A 19,910-nucleotide genomic window follows, 5' to 3' on the forward strand; every position below is an offset into this window, starting at 1 on the left:
AACAGACACATTTGCTGCCCACAGGGAGCTTACAAGCAAAACACCAAAGATTTATGTTTGATAGGTTATCTCAGTAGTTTCCTAGTTGCACATGGTGGTGTTACTGGGATAGGATCTGACTCTAATGAAGCTTAAGGACATTATGTAAGGAAACTACAAATTGTACCCTACAACTCTGTACTCAAAGTTTGTTGAATTACTTTAAAAAACTCATCTGTGAGTAAGCTGCCCCAGTACCATAATAGCAGTTGTCATTTTTTTATTTCCACGCTTAAATTTGAATAGTATGATAGGACTAATTATTTGGCATGTAGATTTTAGTTTAATCATTATAATGCATTTGTAGTGATATTCATTGTTCAAGTTTGTCCTGGTTAAGAAAGCATTATTAGGGACCTTTTATAGTTAAAAACTCTGGACTCACCAAGTGAGCACTGGGTGGGACTGATCCATGAGTTGCATTTTCTCAAGCTTTATTAATTAAAAATATATGTTAATGTATTGGTGTTGTAAGCTGAATATCAGAGTCCTGACATACACTGTTTACAATTAGCTTTATAAAGTTGGATTAGATCAAGGTACTATTTTTTCCCTGTGTAAAGGTGCTGTCAAACTCCATTCTTTGGAGTTTCCTTATTCACTTAAAAAATGGCATCCATCATAACATGGAAAGTATTATCATACTTTCTGTAGCTCTTTTGCAGATGGAAGAGTATTAGACAACTTGGGGGAACAGGTCTAAGCAATAAAAGTGGCAACAAAATATCCACTGTCTATCATTCAAGGCCTAGGAGAGTTCTAATTTCATCTAAATCATCTAATTTCATCTAATTTCATCTAAATTCACCTATTTATGTATTTATTTATTTTACTTGTACATATCTATTCTATTTATTTTATTTTGTTAGTATGTTTGGTTTTGTTCTCTGTCTCCCCCTTTTAGACTGTGAGCCCACTGTTGGGTAGGGACCGTCTCTATATGTTGCCAACTTGTACTTCCCAAGCGCTTAGTGCAGTGCTCTGCACACAGTAAGCGCTCAATAAATACGATTGATGATGATGATCTAAATCAGTAATGGCAAATAGCGATACCCGAAGTACTTTATGGCCCCCAAATAGTTCTTTTCAGGAAATTACTAGGCTTTTGTTTGTATGTGTGTGCGTGCACACTTATTCCTGCATTTCCAAAAAAATGGCTCTCATACCGTGCTGCAGTGATGAGAAAGGAATTGGTTATGGAGTGTGCTGGCCTCCCAGGATGAACCATAAGATATGGTACAGCTACTGCTGCACTTACAAGACTGGACTGTGGCCCCACAGGTCCAGCTCTGGAGAGATCGTGCCACTCTCCTAGGCATCTGATTATGCCCTGGCTCCCGGCGTGGGCAAAGAAATGGGGCATCTGAGGTACGCGGCACATGGTTCTGGAATGACTCCTTCAAACTGACAATGGCTGTGTATACCTGGTAGTGGGCAGATGGAGATCGGTGGGCCTCTTCCTGGCTTAGATTTTTAAATCGGGGATAGCCAAGCTGCTGCTTCTGAGCCACACTTGCTGGGAGGCTTGCCATGAAAAGGGAGAGAAACGTATGCTTTATTATTTTTTTGCCGCCTCAGGAGTGGGTTCAGCGTGCTGCTGCTAAAGCCCTGTGGGCCATGGCGGAGGGGACAGTATCCCTGTCCCCATGGGCCCAGGGCAGGCAGGGGTGTGGATCCCAGCTCCAGCCTGTGCCCTGGTTTTCTTTTGCCTACCTCCACCGCTTACCATTCTGGTTAAAGGATTTATTTAGCTCTGTGGCTCTCAGCCGTCTTATATATTTGGTTGGCTTCTCTCTCTTCAAAGCCTGGTCATGTTATTTCAAATTCCTTAACCCCCTCTAGTTGTAGTGGTTTCTCCAAACTCAATTCAGACATGTCAAAAGCAGGATTAGGTAAAGTTTATTGTTATCTGGAGAGTTCATAGAATGGACATGACATTTTTTCTACATAGCTACTACCCCTCTTCAGAACTTCCTAAACTGCCTTTTCTTTGGGTAAATGAGTTTATTTTAACTGGTACATAACCATTGGCCCCTGCCCCTAACTAAGGTGTTGGCTGCCACTACATTTAGTTCCTCCAAGCCATGGGAAATTTTAAGAAAATGATTGCCACCTTTCTCTACTATCTCTTTCTCCAGACTAAGATGAAGTTCGGGAATTATTATTGACTAAGATGCGTGAGATAGTGGCAAGGACTCTCAAAATAAATAAATCTGAAAAATAAATCTGAGTATTGATTCATAGAATAGTTTTAGAAATCAAAGAGACTTGAAACTGTTAAATTTGTATGGGATAGAATCGTATGGATGAGTTTGTAGAATACACTGGTTTTTCATATAAGTTTTTACTGATTGTGGCCCTCAGCCTGGATTTTTAAAACTGTGAAATGACATGTTGATTTATCATTATGTTCAGGTTGCCTGCCTGTCCCATCCCTCCAGAAAATCCATATAACAAGTCTCCAACAAGCAAAGGGGTGCCATAGACTTAAGATAGAAAAATTTGTCAAAATAAGAAAATAAGTATATGAAAAAGCACCCTGAAGGGAAAAGCAGAGGGTGGATGTGTCAGGTATCAATTGGGGTATGCATTTTATGGAAATTCACTAAATCCAAATTTATGTTGGAAAACAAAAGTATATAGCATCATAATGGAAGAGGCCTCAAGAGGTTATCTAGGTCCACGTGATTTTGAGCTTCTCACTAGATGTAAACTTTTTGTGGATGGTGATTGTCTAACAACTCTATTGTATTGTACTCTCCCAAGTGCTTAGAACAGTGCTCTGCACACAGTAAGGGCTCAATGAATACCATTGATGGATTGAATTAGTCCAACCTCCTTTGGGCCTACAGGGATTCTTAGGTACGATTCATCCAGTCCTATTTTTGGGGGATGTAAGTTCATCATCCTAAATTCGTAATTTGATGTCTGTCGAGGAAAGGCAGTAAAGAAGCATTTATCTAGTAGGTTCTTTTGTATCTTACCAAGTGAACTTTACTGAGTCACATAACACAGTAAATAAAAAAAAAAGTGACCAGCCATTTTTCTGTGTTTTTGTTGCTCCAGTCTAGTTGATTTCTCTGAAAGTCTTCTATTCAAACCACAGAGTTTTCTGAGGTGAAATTAGCTTATATAGTACATAGACCCAAATTGGTCAAATGATATCATTTTGTGTATTTCATTCCTCCAACCTAAGTAGTTTCTCTGAAAGTCTTCTATTCAAACCTTAGAGTTTTCTGAGGTGAAATTAGCTCATAGAGTAAATATACCCAAATTGGTCAAATGATACCAGGAGATAGATGTGATCTTGTTCAGTTGTCTGAAGAGATCTTGGTCCCAGTTTGGATAATCAACTTAGTTTTTATGAAACAGTTCATTCATTGATTGTTAGGGGGAAAAACTTAGCAACACAGAGAATTGAAAAACCAAACTTTTTGAAAAATAATATAATTTATGTGGCATCATTTGAAGGTTTTTAAAACTAGGTATAGCATGGAATTTAAATAGGAGAGATGAGACAATAAGACATGGTTGTTGAAAGTAAGTAACCTAACATGCAAAGTAATTTAAACTGAAAGGAGTTTCATCTGATTGAAAACACATTCAAATCCCATAGTATTGTTGGCTTTTTAAGGATAGGATTGGGAAAGATAAATAAGAGGAAGGAAATTAAGATGTAAAATGTTCTTTTCATCTAGGACTTCAGGATATTGTTGCATAAGTTTTCCGGAATGGAAACAAAATGAGCATTTGTATAGCAGGGATGAAAAATTCTTAGAATGACAGGAAAAATCCTGACTGAAATAGTTTTATTCAAATAATTCTTCTGAAGAGCAACATGGAATTTACCTATTTTTATTTATTTTTTATTGCCATATCCTCCATGGCCACTGTTCTTGGAGATGTTGTTTATCCATGCTTTGAGACAAAAGGTTGGGTGAAAGGCTCTAGGGCTGGGCAGTTGGGCTTGCAAAAGACAGGTGGCTAACGACTGCTCTTAGAGTCATTACAGAGGTGAATTTCCTTACAATTCCACCCACTCCTCCCCAGGAAAAAAAAATCATTTGAAATTTGGCTTGGCCCTTTCTGTTTTGGCTATTGGAATTAATCTGAATTACTCATAAATGAAGTGATTCTTCCAGCACAGACATCAGAAACCTTCAACAAGTTTCCCAGACGTTGATAAATTTGGCAATTCAACCTGGGCAAAGATGCACAGTACTTGGCAGATACTAAGTGCTTGACAAATATGTTACATTAGTATTACCCGTGCTTTAAAACTTGACGTAGCTTTCTTTGTTTTTACTTTTGGGAGTCTATCAACACAGCTTTTTGCCTCTGTTAGGCAAGAGTATTGTGGGGAGTACCAGAAATGCCACAGGACTTCAATCCTTGGCGATGTCAACTCTGAATTGTATCCAGAAGCTGCAGTTCCAGAGCTGGCACAAGTACCACCCATTTTCCCTAGGGATTTTCATGAAATGGAAAAACAAAATAACAGAGTATACAATTTTTCTAATGCTTTTCAGCCATTATTGATTCTCCTGATAATAAATCTAAACTGATAAATGATATACAGTATTGAAAAGCTCATTTGGAGTGCTTCTTTGAGGAAAGTATTACTTGCCCTGACTATTAGACTAGACTAGGATTACTATATTATTTAATAGTTTTGAGTAGTCTGGTATATGAAGCAAACCCTTAAATTTCACCTACAATGTAACTGTTGGGAAAGTAGTTACTGCCTTTCCTTCTTACCTTTTCTTCAAGGGGGTGGGAAGTCTTTTTGGTGATGATAGGTAGAGTAGAGGGGGACCATTTCAGGTGCTGGGCAAATCATGGAGTCATAGGGGCCTGGGAAGTTCAGAGCATCATGATTAGTACAGTGCTTTGCACACAATAAGTGCTCAATAAATGCGATTGAATGATTGCATTTTTAGACTGTGAGCCCACTGTTGGGTAGGGACTGTCTCTATGTGATGCCAATTTGTACTTCCCAAGCGCTTAGTACAGTGCTCTGCACATAGTAAGCGCTCAATAAATACGATTGATTGATTGATTGATTGATTGCAGCTTCCACCTACCTTTCCCTTTTGTAAAAGGCAGTTCACCTCCCCTAGACTGTAAGCTCCTTGTGGACAGAGGACATGTCTGGCAACTCTGTTATAATGTACTCTCCCAAGCACTCAGCACGCCGTAGAAGCCCAAATACCATTGACTGATAGATTCTCCCTGCTTAGTGGGTGGAGAGGAACAGGGGTGCCTTGATCTTCAGGGACTACCCTCCTTCTCTCCACCAATCTTGGAGCCTAGAAGGGTTCAAACAGCATTGCAGTTTTTCTCTGAGACAGGAAAATCAAGGTTTGCCCTTACCAAAGTTTACTTTTGAATATGTTTCCTTGGTGAGAGAGGGGTAAATCAAGCTTTACCCTTACCAAAGTTTACTTTTGAATACGTTTACTTGGTGAGAGAGGGGTTCAAACGTAGGATAAGTATTATTGTAAGTAATGAGGGTTAATTAGCCATTTTATACCTCAAACTTCCCACAACAATTAGGATATTGTTTTACCTTGTAATTTCAGTGCCGTTTGAAAGATAACTCTTTAGAACACTGACTTTCATGACAATTACAAAGACTCAAATACAGTAGTTTCCTTTGCCAAGATAACCCTATACATGGCTATTTCCCAGTGTAGTAGTATTTTATATTTTTCTAGAATCTTGAAACTTATTGACTGCAACTTCAACCTCCCCTATTTCTTAGAGACACCGCCTTAACACCAATGTTCCCTCCAACTCCGTAGTCCTGTCTTCAGCAATGGCAAAAGGATGCTTGGAGGAATTGTGTGATAATTACCCTCCTTGCCATTCATCATCGTAGTGTTTAAGGGTTTAACATCTACTATCCCTAATTCTAGTAATCCATTTAATAATAATAATAATAATAGTGGTATTTTGTTATGCTGTACTAAGCACTGGCATAGTCCCAAGATAATATATGTGGACTTTGTCCCACATGGGCTTCATAGTCTCCAGGAAGGAGAACAGGTATTTAATCCCTATTCAGATGAGGAAACTGAGGCAGAGAGAAGTTAATTAACTTGCCCAAGATCTCTCAACAGGCAGGTGGTGGAGCTGGGCTTAGAGTCCAGATTCTAACTCCCAGACCTGTGCTCTTTCCACTAAGCCATTCATTCATTTATTCATTCATTCAGTCATATTTATTGAGCGCTTACTGTGTTAAGAGCACTGTACTAAGCGCTTGGGAAGTACAAGTTGGCAACATATAGAGACGGTCCCTACCCAACAGTGGGCTCACAGTCTAGATGGGGGAGACAGAGAACAAAACAAAACATATTAACAAAATAAAATAAATAGAATATGTACAAGTAAAATAAATAAATAGAGTATTAAATATGTAAAAACATATATACAGGTGCTGTGGGGAAGGGAAGGAGATAAGGCAGGAGGGATGGAGAGGAAGGAGAGGGCTCAGTCTGGGAAGGCCTCCTAAGAAGCCATGCTTCTTTCCCTCTTGCATTTAGACCTCCCCTTCATGAATTCATCCAAAAGTTTCTTAAATCTCCCAGTATTTCAGCTTCCCCAAATTCTTGTGGTAATGGATTCTTCTTTCCCACAGCAAGTGGCAAAAAAGTTTGCTTTTTGTTTGTTTTGAGTTTACGCCTTCAAGTGACAGTGGGTGCTTTTTCCTCTTGGTGTTCTAGGGTTTTGATAAACAATCTTTTCAGAGGAAAGCTGCTCTAACCCTCTCTTTACAACTTTTCCAACTGTGGTAAGGCAACTCAAGTAACAGTTTCCTTTTGGAAGGTGGATTTCATTTCAAATTGCTGTTTCTTAACCCATGTGTGATGCACTTTCATTTGATTACTCATCTATAAAAAATAGTAAAGTGATTATTTAACAGGAATGGTAAAAGCAGTCTGTGGGTCTTTTTCAGATATACAAAATGGATACTTGGAGAGAATGATAGTTTTTGCAGTAGAATTTTTACATTAATCACATTACTGAAGCAGATGCATTTGTGTCACTTTGGGTATTAAAAGAACATTTTTAATATAGTACTCTTACATGGAGGCACTCAAGTTTTTGAGCAGTTACTTTTTTACTTCTCTTTAAGGAAGAGGAATTGGCAGAGCAAAAGGGAATTAAAATCCAGAGGAAAATATTAGCTTTAGCATATATTCTGATTTTTTTTTGTCAATTCAAAACAAAAATTTGCATGAATGTGGAGGATTTGAAAAGAAAAGTATAGCATAGTCTTACTGAAAGTGGCACATGTAAGAGAGCGATATTGATTGAGTTTGGGGTGAATTGAATATCTTTTGTTGTTGCTTTTCATATTTTGACAGGGTTACACATCATTTTGGAATGACTGCATATCCTCTGGATTACGTGGCTGTATGCTAATTGAGTTGGCTTTGAGACGGCGTCTGCAACTGGAGGCTTGTGGAATGAGACGCAAAAGTCTTTTAACAAGAAAGGTGAGAGGTAGTAAAAAAATAATTTTTTAATGTAGAGGGTGAAACTTGACAAAAAACTTTCTGAAATAAAAGGAAGGTGAGTTTTCCCCCTCATTTGTCTCTTAAAACTGAATGGTATATACTCACGGTATATTGTGTTTGAATTTATCTTTAGGTTTCCTAGGTCTTTCCCAGACCTGGTACATAATAATGTTACTTTTTTTTAACATCACCTAGATTTTGGAGAGTTTTAAAATCAATCAATCAGTGGTATGTATTGAACACTTACTTTGTGAGGAGCACTGTACTAAGCTCTTGGTAGAGTACAGCAGAGGTGGTATATTAATTCCCTGTCCACAAGGGGCTTACAGTCTAGCACATGAAACTAAATTAGGATATGTACATAAGGACTTATGGGACTGAGGGTTGGGTGAATAACAAGTGCGTAAAGGGTACAGATCCAAGTGCATAGGCGATGCAGAAGGAAGAGCAAGTAGGGAAAAAGGGTTTAGTTGGGGAAGGCCTCTTGGAGGAGGTGTGATTCTAGTAAGGCTTTGAAGGTTTGGAGAATTGTGGTTAGTCATATATGAATGGGGAAGGAGTTCATGGAGATACCAAACTATAAATTCATTCATTCAGTCATATTTATTGAGCACTTACTGTGTGCAGAGCACTCTACTAAGCGCTTGGAAAGTACAATTCAGCAGCAAATAGAGACAATCCCTACCCATCAATGGGCTCACAGTCTAGAAGGGGGGCGACAGACATCAAAACAAGAGGGCATTAATAGCATCAACACAAATAAACAGAATTATAGATATATACACGTATCATTAATGAAATAGAATAATAAATATGTACATATATACACACGTGACGTGGGGCGGGGAGGGAGGTAGAGCAGAGGGAGGGAGTAGGGACGACGGGGAGGGGAGGAGGAGCAGAGGAAAAGGGGGGCTCAGCCTGGGAAGACCTCCTGGAGGAGGTGAGCTCTCACAAGAGCTCTGAAGGGGGGAAGTGTGCTAGTTTGGTGGATGTGTGGAGGAAGGGAATTCCAGGCCAGAGGTAGGATGTGGGCCAAGGGTCGATGGCGGGACAGGCGAGAACGAGGCACAGTGAGAAGGTTAGCACCGGAGGAGCGGAGTGTGCTGGCTGGGCTGTAGAAGGAGAGAAGGGAGGTGAGGTAGGAGGGGACAGGGTGCTGAAGAGCTTTGAAGCCAATAGTGAGGAGTTTTTGCTTGATAACAGAGGTTGATAGGCAACCACGGGAGATTTTTGAGGATTAATGGTAATGAAGGTCTTTATAAATCATTATTTGAAAGAATTCGCATACTTTCATCTTGACCAAAGCCTTATGGTTTTTTTTTTATGTACCAATTGTCCTGATTCTTAGCTTTTAAGAGTACATTGCTTCTAGATTACAGGCTTGCTAAGAAATGGAACTTCCGATAGGCATTTGGCTCTTAAGCCTTTTAGACTAATAAATCAGTTTTCAGACTGGTTAGCATTCAAGTAGGCAAACTGTCCTTAAAAGTTGGTAGATGATGTCTTTTGTTTCTGTGAAAAGTTCAGAAATGCCCTCGAAAGTAAGAAAGATGCCTAACACATATGACAATGTTTTTGGACTAGGGTATTTTTAATAGGCTGTGATTTTTATAAATGTTACCCTACTGAAAGCCACAAAATCTTTTGGGGCAGAAATTAAACAAAAGTTACTCATATCATTCAGAACACACCCAGTTCTCCTTTAATGCAAGGGCTCTGTTTTTGCGAGACCTCAATCTGAGAACACCTAGCGCTGTAACACCCACCCATTCCCGTGCCACCACAAGTGGTTTCTTTGATCATGAGGCAAGCCTATCCTAAGCAGTCCCACAGTAACAGAAAAACGTTTCTTAATTCCCCAATTGTGCATATTTGGCAGAGGAGACTGTACAGGTTTGATGAGCATGATGTAGTTAACTCAGTCAGTCATCATCATCATCATCAATCGTATTTATTGAGCGCTTACTATGTGCAGAGCACTGTACTAAGCGCTTGGGAAGTACAAATTGGCAACATATAGAGACAGTCCCTACCCAACAGTGGGCTCACAGTCTAAAAGGGGGAGACAGAGAACAAAACCAAACATACTAACAAAATAAAATAAATAGGATAGATATGTACAAGTAAAATAAATAAATAAATAGAGTAATAAATATGCACAAACATATATACATACCAGTCAGTGGTACTTACTGTGCACATACTCTGTGTAGAGCACTTTACTAGCGGTTGAGAGACGCAGTAGAGTTAGTAAACACGGTTGCTGCCCTCCAAGAGTTTGCTGACTAGGGTGATAGAGAACTAAAATAAATTAGGGGGAAGTAACAGAGTTTAAAGATATATTTGAAAGTGCTACGCGGGGCTCAGGTACCAAGGAGTGAATACCCATGCCTAGGTGGTTTAGAAGTGTTAAAGTGGAAAGCTGTGGTTAGTCTTTGCCAAATGGTCCAACTACTACTACTACTCCAGGCTCTCTCCCCAACTACTACTACTACTACTACTACTACTACTACTTCAGGCTCTCTCCCCAAGCTGTGTCATCCCATCCCTCCCCAGCCTTACTTCTTACTTGAGGGCTGGCTTCTCAAAACAGTCCATTTAAATCATTAGCCTGTGGATGATGCCATCCTTGTAATTAGCCATGCTAATTTTCCTTGATGATGATAGATAATTACCAATTGGAAAGTATGCAGTTCAATGTTTCTGTAACTGCAGAGTTTTTTTTAACTTTATAAAATGAATATAATTCTTATGAAAATGTGCTAATGAGAAGTGTCATGGCTCTATAGTACTGTTATGGTTCTCTTAAAATTTTCATAATAATGTGTGCTAAAATGAAAATTGGCCAGTAATGGTAACTATAATTCAGGTTTTATTTACTTGCCACAAGAGTCCTCCCCACGCGTAATTCTTTCAAGATGCGTATTTTTTAAATTATTCAGTGAAATAGGTCACACCAACTTTTTTTTTTTGAGTCATTCAAACAATGAATTTCTTTTGATCTTCACAATGAAACCACCTTTTTCTCTGGGCAAAGTTCTACTGATTCAGTTCTAGGAATTTCAGCTGTGCACAGTCCAATCACTTTCACATTATTTCCCCCTGGTATAGTAAAAGAGTTCATGATCTTCCAAAGAAAGTATATGTAGCAAATTGGCGCATAACAAAGGGTGAAATAGCAAACGTCATGGTTCAGATTGTTTTAAAGACACTTATTTTGTAGTTTTTGATGGAAATTCAATTTTAATTGGGAAAGTTTAATGTTATTACTTTGGTAAAAATACTGTTCAGTATTTCTACAGGAGGATGGGAAGAAGTAATATAACTGAGACTGTAAGGTACCAGATACACCCATATTAGAGGTGTTATGAAACCTGACTCACCCGGGTTCTCCTTTATTTCCCCTGCTCCTTTCCGTTTCCCCTACTAAGTCAGTCGGTTGTATTTATTGAATTCTTACTGTGTGCAGAGTACTGTACTAAGCTTGGGAAAGTACAGTTGCACTTTCCAAGCACTTAGTGCAGTACTCTGTACACAGTAAGCGCTTAATAAATACGATTAAATGAATGAATGAGTATAACAGTAAACAGACACATTCCCTGCCCGCATCGAGATTACCGTCTAGAGGGGGAGACAGACATTAATATAAATAAATTATGGATATGTACCTAAGTGCTGTGGGGCTGTGAGGGGGGACGATTCAAGGGAGCATATCAGGGATAAGGGAAGGCACTAGTAGAGAAAAAGAGAAGGCAGAAAGAACCATTGACCTTGCTTTCAGCATGAAAGAAAAGCCTCTAAAACCAGGCCCTCCCCTCTCCCATCCCACCAGCAGCCTTGGAGGTTAGACTGCCCACCTTCTTGCTTTTCACACCTTATTCACCAGCAGAAATATGGGTAACAGGAGCGAGAGAGTGTGAGTGCCTCCATGCAAGTTCCTGGTACTGTAATTTCTCAGGACTAAGACCCATCTGTCATTTCTGATGGGAAACTCATCATCTAACAACTTTGTAAAGCAGAGGGAGGCTTGGACTAAGAACTCCAATGACCGACTTAATTTCCACCAGAAAGTTTAAAAGCCGTAGATGACTTTTAAATTCATCATGTCTGCCAAGTCTCTTTGCCGAAACAGAGTTATGTCAGTTTGTTAGAATTAAGGCTGCTTTCTTGCATGCCGACGGGGGGCATTGGGGATTGAATAAATTAGAAGCAGTTTGGCCTGGAAGAAATAACATGGATATGGGATTCAGAGGACCTGGGTTCTAATCTAATCGCTCCCTTGGGAGAGCATAAGGGTTCCATCTCTTGGGCAGGCGGTTCCTGAAAACTGTCTTAAATCAAGACCAAATTTTTCATAGGAACAACGTGATAAATGGGGGATCGATCCCTGATTAAAGGTCAGTTACCCTTCTTTTGCCTAAATGTGTGTACAGATTTATTACTCTATTTTACTTGTACATATTTACTATTCTATGTATTTTATTTTGTTAATATGTTTTGTTTTGTTGTCTGTCTCCACCTTCTAGACCGTGAGCCTGTTGTTGGGCAGGGACCGTCTGTATATGTTGCCAACTTGTACTTCCCAAGCGCTTAGTCCAGTGCTGTGCACACAGTAAGCGCTCAATAAATGCGATTGAATGAATGAATGAATAAAGTAGCCCATTGTTTACTCTGTTTATTATGAATGATTACTGTAACTGCATGAATTTATCTGTATTGTAAATAGCAGTCATGTTGACTTAATCCCATAAGTTAAAAATACAGTATGTAAAGGAATATAATACTCTAGTGCAGTGTGCAGCAGTACCTAAAATGATCTGAAAAACAGAGACAAATTCAAACCTTTGCTGCCCCTCTCTAAAAACAAACACTGGGCTAATAGGTGGGACTGGGTGAAATTTCCTCTTTAAACTTATTCCTTTTTCACCCATAGCTCCAATGTAGCCCTTTTTTCTTCTTTATTAAGCCAGTTGCATACAGCCAAGCTGGCCCCTTCCCTCCCTACAGGCTCTCCACTCCTCTGGGATTGTCACAGTCAAGGAGACCAGGGCAGGAAGCCTGGGAGGAAACCACTGCCAACTTCCTCCACTCTGCTCCGGTTCACTGCTGTGAAGGTCTTGGAGAAGAAAAGGGAAGAGGCAATAGCCGGGAAAGGAGCTGATATGGTTGTATTAATAAACAATTAATAAAGTAGGGACGGAGGCCTGGGGCGCCCTCCTAGTCCCCCTTTTCTCCCACTGCATGCCCTTATTTTTCTTCACATGGCCAAAGCTGGGGCCTTCTCTGACGGTAGCCTTTCAAACCCCAGCGGTACTGCCGTAGTCATGGGGACCAGGATGGGAGAGGAAGGGTGGGGGCTGTCCCTTCCCAGGCTTTTTTCCTCACCTTGCCTCGGACACCTGTGGCAGGCCCATTGAGGAGGAAAAGGAAAGGAATGAGGTGACAAGGGAAGGAAGGTGCTGGGGAGGAGAGGAGAAATGGGTGTCTTTCTTGGGTGAGCAGATGGGACCTTGTAAGCAAGGGAAAAGTTTGTGGTGAGAAGAAATGGGAAAGTTTAGAGGGCTGAGGTTACATACCTGATCACTGGATGGAGTCATCAGGGAGGGTCTATACCTTCATCTTACTTTTGAAGAAACACTGTTGTATGAAATGAGTCTGTGCCCTAAAGGAAGCTGGTGCCCCGTACTCACCCTGCATCTGATACTCTCTTGCTGTATCCAGACAGTGTGTTGCTGGAACACCTGTTTCTTAATTCTCTCATTGTATTCTGTCCGAAATGAATTCTGGTAGAACTGAGTGTAATGGATAAGTGGAGGATACCACCACCTTTCCCAACATGTGTTAAGATTTGAGCTGTCATAAAAGAGTGTTTTGTCCGTATAACTGTGGCTTAGCTGGCTTTTAATTTGGTTCTCAAAATTTCTAGACCTTTTTTTTTAACCACGTGAACTTGCACACATTTAGGTATTGGGGTTATGTAAGTGTGTAATACAGTTATGTTATTTTGCTGCATTATTAGGAGTAAAGTCCCTTCCAAGTCCTGTTAGTCTGGAGAAAAGACATCAGTGGAGAGAGGAGATATCAGAGGAAAGATTGTTTGAGAACAGCCTACTCTGCACAGTCCAAGACAGCCCTGGTAGGAAAGAACAACCCCCCAGGGGCATTACCAGCTCCTTCCAACCATAAGCATTATAAACTCCCCGCCTGCTGGGAGAGGACGTTCCCTTCAAGGGTGATATCACAAATGCCAGTCCTACTGTGAGCATCCATTAGGTTAAGACATGGGATAATTGTTCTCCAGATTGTTTCAGTGCTTGCTGACTGGATTCAAGACAGGATTTATCCCTTCCAGGTAGGTGACCCCTCACTGGACTTTCATTCTGGAGTGCTACACACTTCTAGAATCTGTTTATTAGTGTAATAGTAACCTCGGTTTACTAGGGCTTTTCTGTTGATAAAATTCTGCCAGATTTCATAGCTTTTGCTGCTTCACCTCAGTCAGACATTTTAAAATTATTTGCTTCTAAGAATCATGTAATTCTGAACATGGTTGATCGATCTCATGCAAATCATAGATTTATTTTCCCATAAAAAGCTTTGAAAATGCTTTCTAAAATTTGTATTGTTGAAACAAAATGAAATTTTGCATGTATATTTTCAAATGGGTGCTACCTCCTTTATGAAAGATGTTTCAGAAGATATCTGTAAAATTATCCATGTAGCCCACTATGCTAAGCTACTTAGATAAGAATTATTTTACTTTAATATGATTCCAAGAGTTTTTTTTTTTAAAAAAAAGCATTAAACTGAATGAAGGGGCCTTTACTCTAGTCCTAAAAAGGCATACCCCCATCTGGATTTCTGTGTTTTTTCACTTTTTCTCAGCACTCCTCACACATTCTTGCCCTTTCCCTCACTACAGTCTCTCTCCTCCTGGGATTTTCTGGATATAACTTTATGGTTAGTGAAAGTAGATGACCGTGATTCCCTTTACTCTTTTATTCTGCTCTATCCTTTATTAGTTACAAGGTTGAAGGAGTGTGCTCATATTTCATTTTCAAGATTGATATGGTTCTGGATTTAATTTATAAAGTACCCTCTGATTAACAAGCATGGATCCTCTGTTAATGGGTAAAACTTTTATTTCAACCTTTTTTGCTATTTAATGCAGTCATTTTGGCAATATAACATGTCTGCTACAGCGTAAACTTTTGGATAGGGACAGTTAAGCTAACATTCTGCGAAACATATTATTAATTCTGCAGAATATTTGGAATTCTTGCTTCTGTGAATACTTCAAGAATACCCCCAAGTTTTACTTTTTTGGTTAGGAATCTTTTTCTGTAACTTTGAATTTCCCATTATGTTCTCAAATATATATTCAGTCTAGACCAAAACCACCCAACTTGACTCACAAGTCTTAGTATATTCTAGATTCTTTTCAAAATAATTCTTCTGTGCTTCAGAAATAAGTCTATTTCTCCTTTTCTGATTGATTTGAAGTAATAAAGTCAGTAATTGCCTGGGGTTTGGAGAGTTAGAGGGAGAAATTTGATTATTCAGTAATGTAACTCTGCTCATTCTGGTTATCATGAGATTTTTTTTTCTAAAAGTGCTCTCATCTTCCCTTTTTTATTCTCTCTTTTCCCACTTTCTTATAAAAACACTATCTCAGAAATTGTAATGTGCCATGTAAAATGTAATGGTACAAGAATCCACACATTTTAATTAATGTGCCAGTTTTTTTATCCTTTTTTTGGAAACATTTTATTACTGTTTTCTGAGCAAAGGCTTAGTAGTAGTAGTAAAAGTAGTTCATAGCTTACCTGGCATGATCAGCATTTGAAGTGATAATGTAAGGCCTCAGAATTTACTTTACTATAGAATTTAGTGTAGCTGGGAAGTCTCATGATCTAGTGGATAGAGCATGGGCTTGGTACCAATCCCAGCTCTGCCACTTGTCTCCTATGTGACCTTGGGCAAGTAAATCACTTACCTTCTCTGTGCCTCAGTTACCTCTTCTGTAAAATGGGGATTCAGACTGTGTTCCCCATGTGGGACATGGACTGTGTCCAGCATGATTAGCTTGTATCCACCCTCGTGCTTAATACAGTGCCTGGACCATAGTAAGCACTTAAGTACCATAAGAAAGTAAGAGGATTATTGTTTCTCTACTGAAGCCTTTTATTTCTATTTTAAAATACATAGGTCAAAGCTCATTACTTTAATGTGTTCTTCAACTTGTAAAGATTCCATTTTATTACTTAGGTATTTTAAAACTGCAGTTCTAGTTTCTTCACTTCATAATTCACTAATAATACTGAAGGTGGCAGATTTAAAATTAGTAAGAATGTTATGTCATTGTGAAGAAGTTTTTTTTAAAGTAATAGACTTTGGCCTATGTGATTGCAAGCTGAATTGAAGTGCTCTAGTAGAGACAAAAAATATGCATTCTATTAGTTCAATTTTAAAGCATAGCTTCATTTTTTCCATCCCTAAGTATGCAGTAGTCCCTCGATAATCCAGCACTGAGATGGAAAATTCCATTTTTACAAAGAGCCATCAAAATAAGGAAATCACATTGGCTTAGAATTGAGCAAAAGCTCTTTTGGGAAATTTTTGAGATCCACTGAAATGTGTACACACCATTCATTCATTCATTCAATGAATCGTATTTCTCCTTGTACCTTGAAGCTCTCGTTTTACAAAATCCCACATTAAAGGAATTTCACATACTGGCACTGCACTCATGAACACAAATTGTCTGTTCCGGTGGAGCTGTATATTGTAACCAGACAGACTTGTGTTGTCGGATAAATGTTTTCCAATTCCCCTAACAGTATTTCAGACAAAATTTATAGTGAAAACATGCTTGTGAGACAACTAAGTGTATGTGAATGGATTTCATTGATAGTGAATTTGGTTGGAAAAACCAGTATTTGAAACTACTGCTCTGCCAGGTATTAGTTCCAGGACCCCAGTTTTTTTTTTTATTGTAATCTTGTAGTTTTCTTAGATCTCTCATTTGAAAATAAGTACATGTTCACATTAATATTCAAATCGTTCTTTAAGCACCAACACTGAATTATTTTAAGTAAAGACTTTTACCCCGGTCATCTGAGCAACTGCCTTTTTAGTATGAGACCGTAGGAGTGCTATGCAAAGAGTACTTATTTTTTATTTTGAGGAAGGGACACAGCATCTAGCAGCCTGGCTTTGAGGGGTTTAGCATCTGGAGGACGTGAGTTCTGCAAGGTGAAGCTTATAAGAGAAGCTTCTAAAGAGAAGCAGCGTGGCTCAGAGAAGCACCATGGCTAAGTGGAAAGAGCCCGGGCTTTGGAGTCAGAGGTCATGGGTTCAAATCGGCTCCGCCAGTTGTCAGCTGTGTGACTTTGGGCGAGTCACTTCACTTCTCTGTGCCTCAGTTACCTCATCTTTAAAATGGGGATGAAGACTGTGAGCCCCCCGTGGGACAACCTGATCACCGTGTAACCTCCCCAGTGCTTAGTGCTTATTAAGTGCTTTACACATAGTAAGCACTTAATAAATGCCATTATTATTATTATTATTATTGTTATTATTCTAAAAGCCCCAATCCTGGCCACCAGAGGAGGTCCCCCAAAACAGGAGATCCTCCAAAGCTGTTAGGGCTGAGAGAGACAGGAGCCTTTTATTTCAGCCCGGAGCTTGGGAGGGGTGGGAGAAGTATCCCTTTTGTTCCTAGGAATCCAGAGGGGTTTCTTGGTCAGGTTGCTTATGGGTTTGGGCTGGGGATCTGTGTTGTACTAGAAGGTGGGGAGTAAGAAATGGAGCTGCTCTTTTCTTCAGTTTCTGGCCTCCCTCCGGCTCCTAGGGTTGGGATTGCTTTCCCTGCCTACAAATCTCCAAGGTGAAGCTTCTAGTTTCATCCCTCTGGGGCCAGTCTCTTATCCTGGAGATTCCAGGAGACTGTTTTCACTTTCTTCTGTGGGTCCCACTCCTTCCTTCTGTATTGCTTTCTTTCTCTCTCCCCTTCAGTCTCCCTGTCTCTCTCTATACTACTACTACTACTACTACTACTAATAATAATAATAATGGCGTTTATTAAGCGCTTACTATGTGCAAGGCACTGTTCTAAGTGCTGGGGGTATACAAGGTGATCAGGTTGTCCCACAGGGGGCTCACAGTCTTCATCCCCATTTTACAGATGAGGTACCTGAGGCCCAGAGAAGTTAAGTGACTTGCCCGAAGTCACACAGCTGACAAGTGGTAGAGCCAGGATTCGAACCCATGACCTCTGACTCCAAAGTCCGTGCTCTTTCCACTGAGCCACGTTGCTTCTCTTTCTGCCTCCGACTACCTTCTCTGTACCTTGCTCTTTTTCAATCCATCAGTCATATTTTATTGAGAGCTTACTGTGTGCAGAGCACTGTACTAAGCACTTGGGAGAGAACCAGCACAACAGTATCCTTTTGCTTCCTCTCTGCTGTCACTGTCCAGTGGTATCATATACCTCTTGACATGATGATTCTCACTGCATGGGGGACTCACCAAATTAATGAGCCCCGGGGGCTGGTGGAAGTTGACGGGTTAGAGGCAGTATAGCAATGTGTGAATCTGTGCTGTTCAGAACACAGTATGTATGTGGTCAGTAGTCAAAAAAAGACAATGGTCTCTTGAAAAATTCCCAGATGAAACTTTCTGAACTGGAATTTGTATTTGCTACCTGGGGGGATGAGGGAAGAAATTTCCAGAGAAAGTACCAGACAAGAGAGGTTGGTAATTTTACCTTTGGGTTGGTTGGGGTTTTTTTTTTTGTTGTTTTTTTTAAGCATTTTTTCTGTATGCACCATACAGTTTCTTGGGCTGTTTGCTTCCAGGTGGCTACGTCATACTGGGAATCCCACCGTGTTGGTTACTGTATTGTGATACCTGTATAATTTGTAAGGCACAAAGGGCAATCCATCCATCTCGGTATTTATTGAACACTTACTGTGTGCAGAGCTCTGTACTAAGTGCCTGGGAAAGTACAATACAACAGAGGCGGTAGATATGATTCTTGCCCACAAGGAGTTTACGGTCTATGGGGGAGACCAACATTAAAATAGATTAGGGATAGGAGAAATAGATTCTAAGAATCTTTACATAAATATGTGGGGCTGGAATGAGTATATAAGCGCCTAAGGGGTAAACAGAAACAGTGAAGCCTAGTGGAAATACTGTGGGCGTGAGATTCAAGAGGACCTTGGTTCTAATCCTGGATCCATCACTTGTCTGCCGTGACCTTGGAAAAGTCATGTAACTTTTTGGTGCCTCAGTTCCCTCATCTGCAAAGTGGAGGTTCAACAGCTTGTTCTCCCTCCTACTTAGACTGTGAACCCCATGTGGGACCAGATAATGTTGTATCTAACACAGTGCTTGGCTCATAGTAAGAGTTTACCAAATTCCGCAGTTGCACAGTCAAGTTCATAGTCAACACAGAGGGTAAGGTGAATTGGGAAAATGGAAAGCTTAATCTGGAACGACCTTTTTGAGGAGATGAGGTTTTGAAGGTGGAGAGAGTGGTGGGCTCTCGGCTATGAAACGGGACGGAATTCCAGGCTAGAGGGAGGATATAGGTAAGGGGTCAGCGATGGGGTAGACGAGATGGAGGTACAGAGCGTAGGTTGTCACTAGGAGTAAGTAGTATGTTCAGGTTGGGATGTATTAGGAGTTACCCCTGGTTACATAGGAAGGAGAAAACTGAGAACTGTAAAGCTCATAGTAAGGAGTTTCCGTGTGATGGGAAGGTGGATGGATAACCATTGGAAGTGTGGGGAAATATGGACTGAGCGGTTTTTCAGAAAAATGAACTGGGAAGCCGAATGATGCATGGACTGGACAGGCGAGAGATGGGATACAGGGAGGTCAGCCAGAAGGCTGATGTAATAGTTAAGGCGGGGTAGCATTAGTGTTTGGATCAGCATTCTAGCAGTTTGGATAAGAGAGGAAAGGGCAGATTCTAGAGATGTTGTGAAGTACAGGATTTCATGACAGGTTGAATGTGTGGATTGAATGCGTGATGAGGGGGGTTTTTTTGGTAGTATTTAAATGCTTACTGTTTGTCAAGCATTGTTCTAAGTGCTTGGTTAGATACAAGGTAATCAGGCCCCACATGGGGCTCACAGTCTATGTAGGAGGAAGAACAGGTTGAGATACAGCATGGCCAAGTGGGAAGAGTGTGACCCTGGAAGTCAGAAGACCTAGGTTCTAATTCCAGGTCTGCCACTTATCAGCTCTGTGACCATGGGTAAAGTACTTAACTGCTGGGCCTCAGTTACCTAGTCTGTAAAATGGGAATTAAATCCTCTTCCCTCTGACATAAAC

The 19,910-nt window shown here is 40.1% G+C and overlaps 1 protein-coding gene across 1 annotated transcript in view; it reads left to right on the top strand.

The window, feature by feature from the left end:
* GOLPH3 (golgi phosphoprotein 3) overlaps positions 1 to 19,910 on the top strand; it is a 57,121-nt gene that overhangs the window by 18,600 nt on the left and 18,611 nt on the right. The window contains exon 2 of the mRNA XM_038743501.1: positions 7,410 to 7,541. Coding sequence (XP_038599429.1) covers positions 7,410 to 7,541 — 132 coding nt within the window. The remainder of the gene's footprint in view (positions 1 to 7,409; positions 7,542 to 19,910) is intronic.

This window comes from Tachyglossus aculeatus, chromosome 3, assembly GCF_015852505.1.
Source record: "Tachyglossus aculeatus isolate mTacAcu1 chromosome 3, mTacAcu1.pri, whole genome shotgun sequence".
Classification (NCBI taxonomy): domain Eukaryota; kingdom Metazoa; phylum Chordata; class Mammalia; order Monotremata; family Tachyglossidae; genus Tachyglossus; species Tachyglossus aculeatus.